This window comes from Acartia tonsa, chromosome 8 (genome assembly GCF_053477335.1).
Source record: "Acartia tonsa isolate MP-2025a chromosome 8, ASM5347733v1, whole genome shotgun sequence".
Lineage (NCBI taxonomy): Eukaryota > Metazoa > Arthropoda > Copepoda > Calanoida > Acartiidae > Acartia > Acartia tonsa.
In genome coordinates, this window is record NC_137267.1 from 8,989,966 (window position 1) to 9,007,587 (window position 17,622).

The 17,622-nt window shown below is 31.3% G+C and overlaps 1 protein-coding gene and 1 long non-coding RNA gene across 2 annotated transcripts; both read right to left on the reverse strand.

Moving 5' to 3' along the window:
* Positions 1-175: 175 nt before the first annotated feature.
* LOC145325392 (uncharacterized) lies at positions 176-2,956 on the reverse strand. Its single transcript, XR_013881467.1, has 4 exons — positions 2,876-2,956; positions 1,888-1,963; positions 1,048-1,168; positions 176-319 (listed from the first exon to the last, which is right to left on the reverse strand). It is a non-coding gene; the product is annotated as an uncharacterized LOC145325392 (long non-coding RNA).
* A 239-nt stretch (positions 2,957-3,195) lies between these two features.
* Positions 3,196-13,538, reverse strand: LOC145325665 (sialate:O-sulfotransferase 1-like). The gene is made up of 9 exons (XM_080168618.1): positions 13,275-13,538; positions 12,837-12,934; positions 11,979-12,013; positions 11,409-11,472; positions 10,607-10,713; positions 9,420-9,483; positions 5,950-6,033; positions 4,680-4,722; positions 3,196-3,255 (listed from the first exon to the last, which is right to left on the reverse strand). The coding sequence occupies exons 1-9, from the start codon at positions 13,527-13,529 to the stop codon at positions 3,196-3,198; spliced, it is 810 nt and encodes a 269-aa protein (XP_080024744.1). The 5' UTR covers positions 13,530-13,538.
* Positions 13,539-17,622: the final 4,084 nt, after the last annotated feature.

Below are 17,622 nucleotides of genomic sequence, written 5' to 3' on the forward strand. Positions count from 1 at the left end.
TAAGAAAACGAAGTAGCGGGTTTCGTTATTTTCGCATTAGCTTTTAATAGGTTATTTTTGGTTATGTTAGGTAAGGTAAGTGTTAATGATTGCCCCATAGGGTTAGGATATTAGTCCCGCAGGGTTAGAACCCCCCCCCCCCCTTGGTGCTAGAAATAAGAGAAAAGCCACCGTGAAAATACAACGAAACCCGCTACTTCGTCTCTTTCCATGATTCAAATTGTTATTATGTATATTTTTGATATTTATCAAAGAGTTGAATGTTAGGAATATTCTGTGGGGGGTTGGTCCACTGTCCCTCTCCAACACCATCTTTGTTCTGAAATACATTAATATATCTATCAAATCTATTACAAAATCAATTCATACCAATCACATACCACATGAAAAGCCAGTTGAACTACCAGTCACTTATTTGGATATGTAATATTTGCATATCATTGATATGTTAAGAACTATAATTTTGTATTGAATTGAATGACATCCAAAAAAACTATGACACTTTTCTCATTTATATAAAAAATGATCCTAACATTTTGCATGATTTTGAAATTTTAGCGTAAAGATACAAAAACAACGACATGTTTATAATATAAGACAGACCTACATATATACAAATATATAGAGAGAAAAAGGGAATCTAAGCTTTTAAGAACACATTTTGTGTGTTAAAGATGCGCCTTGTAAAAATCAATTCTGAAAATTTAAAAAGTCAAAACCATTGAATATTTATTAAATAAAAAGCGGCCTTATGAAGTGTTCTCACTGGCCCTTAGAATGATCACCATGGCATACTAGACATTTATATTGAGTAGCTTTGCTATTCTATTATATAAAGTAGTAAGTTTTATTGTCTGAGGCTTAAAATTTCAATAACTACTGAAATGATTGAGCCATCCTTTAAAGGAAAGGTTCACATATGTCCTGGAATGGTTTTAGGCTATTATATGTTTAAGGCTTGATATGGGTTTAGGCTTTTTAAATGCCCATTTCATAACCGTTTGAATACATGCTAGGGGCACAGCCGCTAGTTTTATTATTAAATACCTTTACTATTTTAAATCCAGGAGTATATTTTTCACATCTTTCAAAGCATAGATATTTTTGCAGCGGTAATCCTCGTCCTAGTTTGTCTTGCAGCAAGGTGGAGGTCAAATTTATTAATTTTCTGAAAAATAAAAACAAATTGATAGCAAGATAATTACTTTGGTAAGATGTAGGGTTGGGCCGGATACTTTTTGGCCGGATATCGGATATCCGGTAACCGACCGGATATCTGGCCAACGTTCGATATTCGGCAAATTACCGGTTATCCGACCGGATAACCGGCATTAGAAATCAGCCGAATATATGGTATCCGGATAATTTTAATATCCAGTATCCGGCCGTATATTGAAAATATCCGGATATCCGGCCAAACCGGAAATCCGGCCCAACTCTAGTGAGATGTATTATATTTTAATAGGCCATTATTATAACTCTCCTCTAAACGATACTTAACCTTCCTACTAAAAATATATTATTCAGGTAAAATATACGATAGTATCTCAGCGATCCAAAGGAAAAGACAATAACCTATAAATTGATAAAATCACCAATGATGATACACGAAATTGCGCCTTCTGTTGATTAAAATTAGTGGTTGAAACGTTTGGATTCAACTTTATAAAGCAACCAATAAAAAAAGGTCACCAAAGTTGTAAAGCCAAGGAATAAGAAAACGTTATTACAAATCTTTGGGGACTAGTGTACCCTTCCTCCCTGCTGTAGAGAAATTTTTAGAAGTGTATTTAATTAAATATAATACCCCCTCCCTTTGAACATTTTAGAGATCACAAAAGTTTAAAGCTCCTAGCTTTTATAGAATTTTGAAGAAAATAAATTTACCTGAAAATGTATTTATGGTCCTGGGAATAGGGATAAAAGTTGGACCGAGCTTTTCGATGAAATTTTTCTCCAATATCTACAATATTAAAATAATTAATTGTCGACAATATTACATTTAAGGGGTAAAATGTCATCGACACTCTAATATTTGTCGACATTAAATAAAACATTAATATTTCAATTAGTGTACTACTAAATATAATACAATACATCTCTAAATAACCATATTCTAACTCTGCAGGACCTAAACCATATATTATGTTTGGTAGGCACTTTGAGAATGACGTATGTACTACACAGCTTAACCATCAAGATGATTGTAGTGTAGGGTGGTAGTCTACATCTGACAAGGATGTCAAATTCCATAAGGGTGCAGTTGCATAGCGTGTGACTTCAAGGCAAAATTCAAATTAAATTGTTTCAAATGGTAAAAGTGCATTTAACCAAAATAATGTCTAAAAAGGATGATAACATCCATAAAAACGAAGCTCTGAAACGGCATGACAGACGGACATTAACTCTTGTAGGGAGTCAGAACTGAATAGACAAAATAAGAACAAAATAATATGTAAATTTGTTGCAAAATTACTTAAATACATAATTCTGTTAATTACATACTAACATTTTTAGGACTTAATTATAGAGATGCTTTGCTCATGATAATGTACCTTATTGTAATTAATTGGAATCAGTAATCCAAAACTAAGATCAATCGGATGATTTTATGACATAAAAAATTGTTGTTAAAAAAGTTAAAAAAACAACATGTTTAAAATGGACGTATGGACATTGGACAATATGGTAACGATTATAGAGTTGCTAAGCTTTATAAATCGTACCTAACCACTACAGGAATCATCATGCAAAGTTTGAAATCGATAGGAAAATTCTAACGTTCCTAAATTATCGAAAAAAGCTATCCGTTACGGACGGGCAGACGGACTGAACGACCCTAATTACAGAAAAGCTTCGCTTTTAAAAATGATACCTTTTAAATGTTTGGTAAAGCATTTTTTTCGTTTAGGCTCCACATAAATATTTAAATATTCGAGAACTTTATCCATCTCCTGTTATTAACAAATTTAACAGTTTAGAAAAATGCATGAAAGCGAGGCTTAACAAATAAGAAAATAAAAGTGTATAAAATACAGGATACTTGCTTGTAATTGAAATTAAAATTTATCCAATGAATTTGTAAGGTTTTTGACTACTGGATGTAAAACATATTTGAATGGTTGGTTTTTAAATAAAGCCCCCCCCCCCCCCTTCTCCTATTCTATATCGAATAACAAATTTATAAAAGATACACTAAACTGTAAATTCCTTAATGGGATTCTCTATTAAGTCTTCATAAAATATCACATACACCTAAAAACAAAATTTATATCAAAAAGAGAAAAAACAGTCAGGCCCCTTCATTAGCTTTTATGTTCTTTTTCAGATAATTTAAACTAACCAAGCTGAATGAAAAAAAATATATAATTATTACATTTTAATAGTTATTTCTCGTATCGTATTATAAACGGCTTTCCGCGGATATAGAATGTACAATTATAAGATTAAAACTAGTTTTTTAGCCCCGAGGTGCCGGAGGCACCGGCTAAAAAAACTGGTTTTAATCTTATGATTGTACATTTCTATATTCTTAGAAAACTGGATATAATACGATGCTAGACATAGTTTTTTCGTATGGATGAGAACCGGTTCCTATCCACCGGATTCGAATGAATACGAGAAAGAGTATTTTCCGTTTCTTTCAAGTTTTTTATAAAACAGCTACTATATGATTTGAGTATTTTGATCAAATAATTCTCAAAACAAATTAAAAATAACCACTCTATAGCCTACACCTGTGGTGCCTTAACTCTGCAAGGCTACTAACCTAACTAGACCTACAGTAAGAAACAAATGAATAAAAAACTACCCCCCCCCCCTTCCCTTAAATTCCAACTAACAGTGTCCAAAGTTTTCCACAATTAACTTCAATCTACAGTCATCATCACGGGGGGTCTACATAAATTGTTCATTGTGTTATCTCTAAAGAATAAAGATCCCTTGTTCCATTAATTAGGTTATCATTTTTCTCTTAAGAGTTCCCAAAGCACACTTAATTGTAATGCTGCACTACTTATGGATATATAATCCTGTCTTTATTAGTAGCGAAGCTACTCTATAATTCCGAATGTCCGTCCGTAATTAATAAATTGGCCGAAACGTGATTTTCTCGGCTCCTATTCAAGATAGACAGCCTATGACATATGCCTATCTAATCTATACATTGTTTTGTCCATCTGTCTGTTATTTGGGGTCTAGATAGATTCCTAGATTTTTAAGTTTTCGTGATTTTCTCAATTACTTTTCAAGAAAGAGGGCTGAAATTTTAAGGGAGTAATTTATTTTACATTCTACATATGTTCACTATTATGTTATTAAGATTTGTTTATTAAATGGGGTGCTAGACCGATTCATAGATTTTTAGGTTTTCAAGATTTTCTCAATTCCTATTCAGGATTGATGGCTGAAACTTTCAAGGAATGAATATACCCATATTTTACATATTTCCATCAAGTTTAATTAAAATTTGTTTATTAATTTCGGTGCTAGGACTATATTTTTAATTTTTCGTAATTTTAAAGGTTGCATGATTTTAAAGGTTTCGTTATTTCCCTATTTTATCAAGTTTAATGTTTATTGTATGACACTGCTCTATAGTAAATTTTTTCCCAATATTCTTAATAATTTTTGAGCTTCGCTACTTATAGATGTTGTCATCCTTGATCTAATAAACTTACATCTTCACCATATGTTACCCAATCTTCGATAAGCTCTGCCCAACTAAACACAATATGATTTTTATTAAAGTTAAGTTTAAGATAATATAACATTTTTTTTGTTGAAAAGCTACTCTATAATTCATTTTGTCTGTCCGTAAGTCAGTCTGTACGTAACGGTTTATGGAAAATATAACTTTCTTATCTGCTTCCTTAACTAAACTCTTTTTAAAAGCGAAGCTTTTCTATAATTAGGGTCGGTCCGTCCGTCCGTACGTCCGTCCGTACGTCCGTCCGTCCGTCCGTCCGTCACGGATAGCTTTTTTCGTTAATTTAGACATGTTAGAATTGTCCTATCGATTTCAAATTTTGCATGGTGATTCCTTTAGTAGTTAGGTACGATTTAGAAAGCGTAGCAACTCTATAATCATTACCAAAATGTCCGTACGTCCATTTTAAACATGTTGATTTTTTTACTTTTTTAAATAGCTTTTTTCGTTAATTTAGGCATGTTAGAATTGTCCTATCGATTTCAAATTTTGCATGGTGATTCCTGTAATAGTTAGGTACGAGTTAGAAAGCGTAGCAACTCTATAATCATTACCAGAATGTCCGTACGTCCATTTTAAACATGTTGATTTTTTTTTTACATTTTTAACAACAAATTTGTATGTGACCTAATTATCCGATTGGTCTGATTTTTGGTATACTGATTCCTGAACAACAAAGTACACTATTATAAGCGAAGCAACTCTATAATCAAGTCCTAAAAATGTAAGTATGTCCATAATCATTATCCTGTATCAAGCAGTTTTTTCAACAAATTTACTTACAATTTTGCTTTGACTCTTATACATTTGCATTCTGATTAATTAGTTCTGACATTATACAAGTATTAATGTCTGTTTGTCCTACCCTTTCAGAGCTTCGCTTTTATGGATGTTGTCATCCTTTTTTTTTGAGCATCCAACATACAACTTACTTAGTCCGTCGGTATGTTTGTAATGCAACAAAAGACAAATATATTATTCATTAATAAAGTTTCTTGATTTTTTATATCTTTTATGACCATTGAAAATCTGCATTTAACTAATTTTGTCCCAATCTCCTTTGTATATGCTATCCCTTTTTAGTTTGCTTTGATTTTAGTTCTTTAAAACTTACTATAGATGCCACTCTAGCCATTTGTACGCCGGTCATAACACATTGAAAAGTATTTGTATTAGTAATTCATAACAGGCAAAAAAATAACAAATCTTGTAGACTAGCCTTGCTTTTAATAATTTCATACCTTGCGATGACTTGATGGGCGTAGAGTTTAAACTCTTTAGTTATAAGAGAGTTATAATCTATAGAGGCTGTGTGGTTTCTACTCCTTAAATCATTAGATAGATTTATCAAGATATGAATAGATAGATATTAATTTTGATATTACATAGTTACAAAATATAATCTATAGAGGCTTCTACAACTTTTTTTCATATTACATAGTTAAAAGAAAGTTATAATCTATAGAGGCTGTGTGGTTTCTACTCCGTAAATCATTAGATAGATTAATCAAGAGATGAATAGATAGATATTAATTTTGATATTACTATGTTACAAGAAAGTTATAATCTATAGAGGCTGTGTGGTTTCTACTCCGTAAATCATTAGATAGATTAATCAAGAGATGATAGATCGATATTAATTTTGATATTACATAGTTACAAGAAAGTTATAATCTATTGAGGCTTCTACTACTTAAAGGAAGCCTGCAAGAAATACCACGCTTTAACTGCTGAAAGACTGCCACAAGTAGACCAAATTCCCCCAAATTTGAAGCCTTAAGCTTCTATAACAAAAAAGTTCTAGGCATTTTAAAATGACATTTTATGTACAATGAAAATTTTGAAAGAATTGCAATGCTCATGTTGAAAACTTTGAAATTAAACTACGTGGCCTAGAAACAAAATTATAAGCTTATTTTTGTCATAAATTTAGGTTTCCCGTAACTAATTATATTTTTACAATAAAAATACCTATTTTTATAGTCAAAATCATTAAAAAAAATTAAGTTTTACTTGTGTTGTACCTATTGTACTGTAGCCAATCAGAAGGCTGAATCAGCTTAACAACCAATCACAGCTAAGCTTGTATTAGTTTTCCCCTTTGTTTCCGCTATGATTTTCGTTTAAATATGCAATTTAAATCGAATTTTTTTCATAGATTTTGACTATGAAATGTGGTGTTTTTATTGTAATAATGTAATCAGTTACAGGCAATCTAAGTTTCTGACAAAGATAAGGTTATAATTTTATGTCTAGGCAACGTAATTTAATATTGTTTTTTGTTTTATGAGCATTGGAAATCTTTCAAAAATTCCATTGTACATAAAATGCTATTTTGAAATGCCTAGAACTTTTTTGTTATTGAAGCTGAAGGCTTTAAATTTGGGGTATTGGGTCTTCATGTGGCAGTCTTTCAGCAGTTAAAGCATGTTATTTCTTGCAGGCGTCCTTTAAATCATTAGATAGATTAATCAAGATATAAATAAATAGATAGATAGAGTAACTCTATAGTCACAAGAGAGTTATAATCTATAGAGGCTGTGTGGTTTCTACTCCTTAAATCATTAGATAGATTAATCAAGATATGAATAGATAGATATTAATTTTGATATTACATAGTTACAAAATATAATCTATAGAGGCTTCTACTACTTTTTTCATATTACATAGTTAAAAGAAAGTTATAATCTATAGAGGCTGTGTGGTTTCTACTCCGTAAATCATTAGATAGATTAATCAAGAGATGAATAGATAGATATTAATTTTGATATTACTATGTTACAAGAAAGTTATAATCTATAGAGGCTGTGTGGTTTCTACTCCGTAAATCATTAGATAGATTAATCAAGAGATGATAGATAGATATTAATTTTGATATTACTTAGTTACAAGAAAGTTATAATTATAGAGGCTGTGTGGTTTCTACTCCTTTAATCAGATAGATAGATTAATCAAGAGATGAATAGATAGATATTAATTTTGATATTACATAGTTACAAGAAAGTTATAATCTATTGAGGCTTCTACTACTTAAATCATTAGATAGATTAATCAAGATATAAATAAATAGATAGATAGAGTAACTCTATAGTCACAAGAGAGTTATAATCTATAGAGGCTGTGTGGTTTCTACTCCTTAAATCATTAGATAGATTAATCAAGAGATGAATAGATAGATATTAATTTTGATATTACTTAGTTACAAGAAAGTTATAATCTATAGAGGCTGTGTGGTTTCCACTCCTTAAATCATTAGATAGATTAATCAAGAGATGAATAGATAGATATTAATTTTGATATTACTTAGTTACAAGAAAGTTATAATCTATAGAGGCTGTGTGGTTTCTACTCCTTAAATCATTAGATAGATCAATCAAGAGATGAATAGATAGATATTAATTTTGATATTACATAGTTACAAGAAAGTTTTAATCTATAGAGGCTATGTGGTTTCTACTCCTTAAATAAGATAGGTTAATCAAGAGATGAATAGATAGATATTAATTTTGATATTACTTAGTTACAAGAAAGTTATAATTATAGAGGCTGTGTGGTTTCTACTCCTTAAATCATTAGATAGATTAATCATGAGATGAATAGATAGATATTAATTTTGATATTACTTAGTTACAAGAAAGTTATAATCTATAGAGGCTAAGTGGCTTCTACTACTTACATTAATAGATAGATTAATCAAATAATAGATAGATATTAATTGTGATATTACTTATATACAAGATAGTTTATAATCTATAGAGGCTGTGGGGTTTCTATTACTTACATTAATAGATAGATTAATCAAGAGATAAATAGATAGATATTAATTTTGATATTACTTAGTTACAAGAAAGTTATAATCTATGTATAGAGGCTGTGTGGCTTCTACTACTTACATTAATAGATATAGATTAATAAAAAATAAATAGATAAAGGGTGTGCAAAAAAATGCGGACTTTTAAAAATCAAAATTGCGCGGCTTGTGTTTATAGTAGAATAATACTACGCATACCGTCAGAACCGCTAAGAAGTCTATTTTGAGGAAATATAAAAACGATTCCTGTGCTACGCATAGTTTAGGAGCTACGTGTTAAAATGTCTCAACTGACTTAAAACTTGACTTTCGAGTAGATTTTGGAACATTTTACTTTCTGGCTCCAAGATATATATAGATAGTTTAACTCAAAGTTATTTTATCGATAAACTAAAAGATAATATTTAATTGGTTCCAGGACAAACGCAGGAGTCCCAAACGTCGGAGTGGACAAACGCAGGAGTGTTAAAATATTAATTCAATTAAGTATTTCTATACAGATTAGGTTAGGTTGAGATATGAATGTACATTTAAGCCCCACGCAGGGGTTAGGCATTTAAAAAACATATAAGATGGTCTAAAATAGGTTAGGTTAGATTTAGTTTTCACTCCTGCGTTTGTCCACTCAGACGTTTGGGACTCCTGCGTTTGTCATAAGACCACTTAATATAGCTACATAAGAGTTATCAAGGCTACAGCAGATGCAACTAAGCTTCAATTTTAAAACTATTTTATTTTAGAAAAGAGGTATTGTCACATTTGGGTCAGCTTCAGTTTTCCAGGTGATTTCAAGGTAGAATTACCTCAAGTTTAAAGACGACTGATTTGCGGCTGCCGAGCCCTGGTTATAATCCACTGCTTTTAACAAAAAATAAATAGATAGTTGAAAAAGAAACTCACTTCATAGTGTTCCAAGCAGATAATATAGCATCAAATGGATTTCTTATTAACAGAATTCCTCTTCCTTAATCAAATAATGTCATTTCTCGCAATGTATCATTAACAGCTTTCCGCAGATATAAAATTTACAATTATAAGATTTAAACCAGCTTTTTTAGCCCCGATATGCCAAGGCACGGATAATTTTTTAAAAAAATCTTATGGTGGTACATTTTCATATTCGTAGATATAATACGATGCTAGGCATAATTTTTTCTTATGGCTGAGAATTGGGTCTAATCCACCAGATATTAATAGGTGAATACGAAAAATTAATTAAATACTTTTTAAAAGCGAAGCTTTTCTATAATTAGGGTTGGTCCGTCCGTACGTACCGAACGGATAGCTTTTCATTAATTTAGGCATGTTAGAATTTTCCAATCGTTTTCAAACTTTGCATGATTATTCCTGTAGTAGTTAGGTACGATTTAAAAAATCTTAGTAACTCTATAATCATTACGAGAATGTCCGTACGTTCATTTTAAACATCTTGATTTTTTTTACTCTTTAAACAAATTTTTATATGATCTAATTATCAAGATTGGTCTGGTATACTGATTCCTTGGACAACAAAGTTTAATATTATAAGCGAAGCAACTCTATAATCAAGTTCTAAAACATTATTCTAGATCAAACATTTTTTCAACAAATTTACTTGCAATTTTGCTTGGACTCTTATAAATTTATATTGTTATTATTCAGTTCTGACACTATACAAGTGTTAATGTCCGTTTGTCCTATCGTTGCAGAGCTTCGCTTCTATGGATGTTGCCATCCTTGTTTACCTTCAAATAATCTATTAATTTTTTTATCGTATTCATTCGAATCCGGTAGATAAGAACCGCTTCTCATCCATACGAAAAACTATGTCTAGCATCGTATTATAACCAGCTTTCTACGAATATAAAAATTAAAAATGTACAATCATAAGAGTAAAACTACTTTTTTAGCCCGTGCCTGTGGCACCTCGGGGAAAGCTGTTTCTAATACGATGCGAGAAATAACTTTTCTTCCATTAGATTAAGGACGGACGGATAAAGTAGGTTGCAGGGAGGAGCACTTCGGTTGTGCAAAATTCACTTTCTTTCTTGTTTTTTGACGGATATTGACAAATAGAAAACATTTCATTTGTTATATTTAAAATTTACCTTTGAATTCATTGACAAGCTTGATTCTCTGTTGTAGGTCCACCAACCAATCTGCTCCGTTTATATCAAGGATGTAGTGGGACTTCTGTAGCAGGGTACTGCCATCTCTGGAATATATATAGATAAATATATATTTGTTAGATAAATAGATAGACAGTTAGATAAAAAGACAGATAGATAGATGTATAAATAGATAAAAAAAACCTGAGACCGCGGCTCAACACTTTGCGCATTCGCTCAGCATCGTGGAGGTGATAGGTTCGAATCTCAGCTTAACACTGCGTCATAACTAAAGACGTTAAAATAATTCCATCGGCTTCTATGTCAGGTGCGCGATATTTATATTTAGAGTATGGTGAATGCCTTTGCCCCAAAACAGGCGCAACTAATTACCATACACACTTGGGACTACCAGGCAAGGGTCGTGCAATCAAAGAGTTGGTTGTCTGGTGGGTGTTATTTAACCTGATACCCAGGGTTTTGGGGCAGAAAATGATAGATTTGGCTACCCTTGGGTATCATGGGTTGTTGGACCTGACGTTAGAGTGTCATGGACAGCATTCACGCCCGTATGAGGTAATTAATACATATATATATATTATATATGTATATACATAAATAGATGGATAGATAGATAAATAGATAAAATTAAAATACAGCAAATAAGTAATTACATACAACAATAAACCTGATTGCTATTAAAGGTCACATTTGTAAACCAAAGAACTTAACAAATAGAAGGACTAATGGACAACCTATATTTATGCAGTAGAGTTGATCGAGAATAGATAATTAGTAATACCTATAATCTCTTTTCTCTCCATAGAACCCAGCTGCATCAAGTGCTCCATCATAATTGGTAAAACCTAAAATTATATTTAAAAATATATTTAAAAGAAGAAAAATAATCCCTAAAATTCAGGCACTCCATAAAGCCTTAATAGATCTCCCATCCAGAGTAATTTATATTATTTTTCACCAAGTTTATCTAGAATTTCAAAAATGATACTTTCAATGACTTGTTCTGTCTATATTGTGAATTTGATTTTATTAATCAAATATTTTTTTCTCTGATAAACCATATTTAAATATTTTCAAATTGACAACAGATATGGTTTTTTTGCTATTTAGATCAGATAGTTTGAAACTTAAGAACCATGAACATCCACTCTATCATAAATCAGTTTAATCTCTTAAAAGTGGATCAGTATTTTTACAGGGGAATTGAAACATTTTTTTAAGGTTTATAACTTGACCCTTATATTTTTTTGTGTACATTCCCTTTACCCAATACCAACTATCTATAAAATAGTTTGTTCTATCGGCTATATTTTTGGCGTTCAACATGTAGATGTTTTAATTCTTAATTTACCTGTAAAAACTCCGGATAAAGCTTCAAACAAGGTCCTAAAATATATACAATAAAAATATATTTTAAGTTCAAATCTTGTATACAATAATGTTTTGTTCGTCCTTGTGTTTTGATCTAATAGGTCTTACAGTAAAATCAAATGTTAAAAGGGTCCAAGGGGTTTAAAACCTTGCATTATAGTAACCTTAAGAAAGTTTCTAAAGAGATATTTATAACATTTGACTGTTCTATAAATTTTAATTTAAAGCGGAATTTTTAGGTCTCTCAGACACAAATTTAATTGAGTTTTTTCAACCTAAAGTCATAGTGAATCCATTTTTGCTAATTTTAGTTTGTCTCATTGTCTGATAATTAGATGAGCTTTGCTTTTCATGTGTTGTTTTAATTGCAATGTCACTGCACCAAAAATCACTGTTAACTTTGAAATAATACCAACTTTTTCTTTGTTTCTAATTTTAAAAAAAAAATAATGTATTACTACAGAATGTTTGCTTAATACTCAAAATAACTCAATATCTCTGTCTTTACCATAGAACTTTTGAAGCATAAATTATTCATTAAAGTAATAGAGGTGGCATAAGCTATTTATAACTTTGCCCACAGGGCTGGGACCCTGTCGTGGTTTTGAATTGGGTCTTTGAAAACAGCTTATATTGTTGAAAATATAAAAACAGTTGAGACCCTACAAAAAAAAACAGAAGACATTTTTTAGCAGACGAAAAGGGTCACCACCATATGGGGCATATACTTACTTATTCATACTATACAAAGCTTCACCCACTAAGGATCGATGGGAAGCTAAATGTGGCTGTTGCTGATGGCGGGGGTTTCCAAAAATGATAGACATGATTTTCTCACCTGAACAAAGTATTGCCAGAACCTGGGAATGACACTAAAGCCCTCATTGGAAGACTTCCTTCCTTGGCAAATCTTGTTGAAAACTGACAATCTGGATCCTAAAAAATGTGTGTAAAAATCATAAAAAAGATAACAAAGAAGTAAAGACTGGCTAGAATTAATAATACTATTGCCAACAGTTGAGAGGGGACAGTGGATTGAAAATATTACCCCCACGTTTTGCAAACCGTTCAAACATTATGTTTTAACTAGCATATCCAAACTTTCAATCTATAAATTATCATAAAAAGTAAAAAAAAAATAACTGAATTACTTGACTATATAAAAAAAAGTAAATCACTGCAAATCCACAACCAAGTATATATAATATATATGAATAGGGCAAAATATGTATAATTATATTTATTTCTGTGATTCCGACTAGTTTTCCTTGCTTACCTGTTTCCAGGGCATAAATGATTCTGCCTCATAATCCAGCTCTAACTCTGCAATGTCGTCTTTTACAACGTTTCTGCGTAAAAAACGCGGGAGCAAATCAGATGATTTGTACTGTGTGTATATCACATGATTTTGTACATAATCAGCTGACTCTGTACCATTAAGAGATACTAGCGAAAAACTGAATACTGTTACAGTAAATATCAATATTATGAAATTTTTCAATGCTTTTATAGAGCTTTTTCGCCATTTCATATTATTATTTATTCTGGAAAATAGAATGATTAGATAATAAAACAAAATTAATATTGGAATTACCAACCCATTGTTTGCAATTGAAAGCAGTGATAGTCTTAACAAAAGAAACAATATTCGTATGGAAAAAAAGTTTACAATGTACAATGAAAGATATAAACACCAGGAATAAGGTATAACCAACAAGCAAAATAAATCTAAAATAATATTTGGGGACAAATGGAGATGTCGTCAATTTTACGATGTGTTGCCCCCCAACGACAGCTGAAAAACACGTAAAGGTTTCGTGATTTTCTTCTGAATTAATTTCGTTATTGGTATGAGCTGTATAAACACTAGCTTTTTTAAATACCAAGTTAAGGTCTGGACGGTCAGCATTATAGAAACAATTTCTTTAAATTGAAAAACAGTTTCAGTATCGGATACAGGGGGACTTTTATATTTTAAAATCCTTTGCGTTTAAGTTTTTAAATAGATGCAAAACCAATCTGCTGATTCGGATTCAGATTTTACACACAAAAAAATTTTGTCTGATTGATTAAGGTATTATTGGATTTTAAATGCCGACCTAAAGTTATCTAAAAGGGTTTGAAATAGCTCTGATTTAAAAAATGTATAATATATGATTAAAAATGAACATGTCGGTGCTTGATTCTAAAAACTATTGCGGCTGCCAAATTATGCAAAATACGAGAGTGTAACATATGGTTTTGTCAAAAATATCTGACTATTATAAATATATACATACATGAATGTTAAAAGGCATAAAAAAAAAGCATGAAATGTCATGTTTTTTTTCACACGGAATGTTTAATTTCTCTGACATATTTCTAAATTCTAATCTAAATATACCAAATTCTACTACAACCATCCATATAAATTAATAGAGCTTCCCTGAAAAGGACAACTTAATCTGACTGATAATATCAAGAGTATTTGATTTAGACAAAAAATTACTAGAAATCTTGGGATAATTGTAGGATAAAAGTTAATGAAATCCTTTACACTCAAGAAACTTTATGTCTATATGATGTGTAAGGTCTCGTAAACGGCTGCATTGCATAGTTTTCTGGTAGCTTGGTATTTGTCGAGGGCAAGTTTTTAGGTTATTAAGTATGTCAAATCCTCTTAAATGTTATGTTTTCATTATAAAACAAGCACTAAATGTTAATTGAGGGGTTACTTAGCCCCCCAAAGACCACACCCCTCTATTGAGGCGAGGGTCAAAAAATACTAATGACATGATTTTTTTCTACAACATCACCTTAATATTCACACTTTTGTTTTTAACTAAACACATAATAACATTTCTATTCGTTCAGATAACTTTCATTAAAAATGCTGAATCATGATCATAGGAACTAAATTAAAGTTATAATTTTATGACAGCGCAATTCTATGAAACTTTTAAAAAGTATAATATTATTCAAAGTTGTCGCTGCAATTCTATATGTATTTCTAATAAAAGAAAATCAAACTATACAGTGAGATTTGTAAATTGGATGTAAAGCAATTTAAGACGGTGAAGGTTATAAAGGTATATCTTCTTAATATCTTGTTTAAGAGAGTTTTTAAAACTCCAATATCCCTCCTTCCTAACTACACTGCTTTTTCCTAAAAGAAATGAACCCCTATTAAAATTTTTTTTTTATAAAAAATAAAATTAAAGAGTCACCAACCTCCTTTTTTCAAGAACCCCTAGGCATTAAGGGGTATAACTGCTAGTGGTAGCTATAGTACATCTAAAACCTAATTTACTAATTCCCTGGAGGTAAATACTCCCCTTAGGTAAATTGTAACCCCTGAGATAAAATTTTTAAGGAGGGTAAAATAATTTTCTTTGTCCTACCCTATATTAAGAATATTTACCCACCCAACCCCCCTTCCAAAAATAAAGATTTTAACATTTATAAAAGCAATATTTTTAATTTGAAATAACTACTTCATTGCGCTACCATAATTGCAATATTTTTTATATGTACTTTGAAATATTATCTAAAACATATGTGAAAATATTGTTCCCTAACTATACTACATGAACAATACATATGTTCCAAAAAAAATATAGAAAAATTATTAGCTAAGGTTTTAGAGAGGGGAAAGTGTACAAAGTGAAAGTAATCTATAATACAAAGTAGAATGATGTGTGTCCGTCCGTCTGTCTGTCTGTCCGTCTGTCCCTTAAGATCTCTGTAACCACTAAACCGATCGGATTCTACTCTTCAAGGAATATACCTACTGGTCCTGTGGTGGTTTTAAGCTATTTTATTGGGGGGTGGGAACCCCCCGCCCCCCCCCCCACCAAAAAATGAAAATTTTACCCCACCCACAAAAATAGTTTTTAGGCAGTTACTTCTAAATAAATGGCAGCACCAGAAATATTTAATTTAATTTTTTTTTCAAATAACCTTTTGGGCAAAGCCCCTAGAGGCTAGGGGCGAAGCCGCTAGTTTACTATAAAATAAATAAATCGAACAGTTCAGACAGATATTTTATTATTATAGTAAAACATTATAGGAGGAAAGGGATAAATAACTGCATGTCCCCACCTTAAGGACCCGATGCCGACTTTCAATTCGGCCTTTGAATATCTGCTAAAAGCATCGTAAATGTTAACACAGCTAAAGTCGCTACAAAGCAGCAGAAAGCAATTTGCTAGCCCAAGCAAAAGGTCCCCAAGACAAGGTCCAGGTAGTTAGTGAAATAATAAATCTTTATTTGATAACATAAAAGTATGAAATTTTCTGTTAGAAAACTGAAAAGAGATCTAACTATTGAAACTATTGTATGTCAGATATCTAAAGGGATAAGACAATGGCCGATATATTGATAAAAATCCCCTATGACAATACACAAAATTGCCACTTCTACGGATTGCAATTAGTGGTTGAAACGTTTGGACACTTAATGAACCAACCAACCAAAAAGTCCCCAAAGATGTAAAGCAATAGAATAAGAAACCATTCTTATAAAACCATGGGGACTAGAGTAATAAATAGTCCAATGTCCCCTCCCCTACCTGATTGTTTGTAGTTTGTTGCCGATAGACGATAGACAAAGTTTTTTGTTACGGTTCAGAATCAAGAAGCATTTGTGGATGGTTTAATATACAGACGGATGGATGAAGTAAATGGATGAATACATGCTTAGAAGATTCTAGAAGTTATTGATCCCAATATCATACGGCTGCAGAAAAAAAATACATTTTCCCAATACTCTTTAGGATCGATACACGGCTTTAATTTGTAAAGAGCAAATGATGTGGAAGTTCACAAGAAATTTCAGAAGCTTATCTTGTTAAGAGGAATCCTCTGCAGCAAATTTAAACAATATCCGCTGAGCATTTCTCACTTGGCGTTAAGGATAACGGTTAAATGACTAGATATTGCAGAAATTCATCCATATAAAGAAGTAGGTTTTATTGTACCAACTACCTGAATTTTTACATAGTACATTCAAGTAATTCAGTAATAGTACTTCGCACAACATAGTAATGGATGTAGTAAATTGATAAATTGTCTTCAATTTAGATTGAAATTTCCCCTGTCAGTTATTGGTCATTTGGGTATGGGGAAAGGGAATTGATCGTTATTTTAGCCCGCTACAAAGTTCACTTTATTAGATTACATGATAATCTGGTGTTTGATCCAAGTATGAATAAATCTATTAACATAGTACAGAATAGTCTGAATGAAAAATAACAAGTATCGCGACTTTCATTGTTACCAAGTTAATGTGTTATCAGCCGATGAAAGAGAAACAAGGATGACAACATCCATAAGTAGCGAAGCACAAAAAATCGTGGATGGAAATACGTAAAAGTAGATTTAAAGTGTATTTATTAAAAACAAGAATAGATTTATTGGAGAAAATGAACACGAAACCTTGTTTTATTTTTAATGATGACGACGGTCAAAGTAGATTTCATAAAAGATTCTCATAACAATGGGAAAAGTTTTTTTGATACTGATATCCCAAAAAAGTTTGAAAATTGGACCAAAAACACCAAATATATGGGAAAATGTGTAAAACATATAAAAATAGCCAAAAACCTGATAAAAGGCAGTCTGACCGCCATGGTTGTTTTCTTTAA

What these genes read in the sequence shown, in the direction of transcription:
- LOC145325665 (XM_080168618.1), bottom strand. Translation starts at nt 13,529, where the DNA reads ATGAAATGGCGAAAAAGCTCTATAAAAGCATTGAAAAATTTCATAATA. An exon ending in TCTGGCAATACTTTGTTCAG is followed by an intron (nt 12,014 to 12,836) that starts GTGAGAAAATCA and finishes TATATATTTTAG; the next exon opens with GACCTTGTTTGAAGCTTTAT. An exon ending in GCTTGTCAATGAATTCAAAG is followed by an intron (nt 9,484 to 10,606) that starts GTAAATTTTAAA and finishes TATTTGATTAAG; the next exon opens with GAAGAGGAATTCTGTTAATA.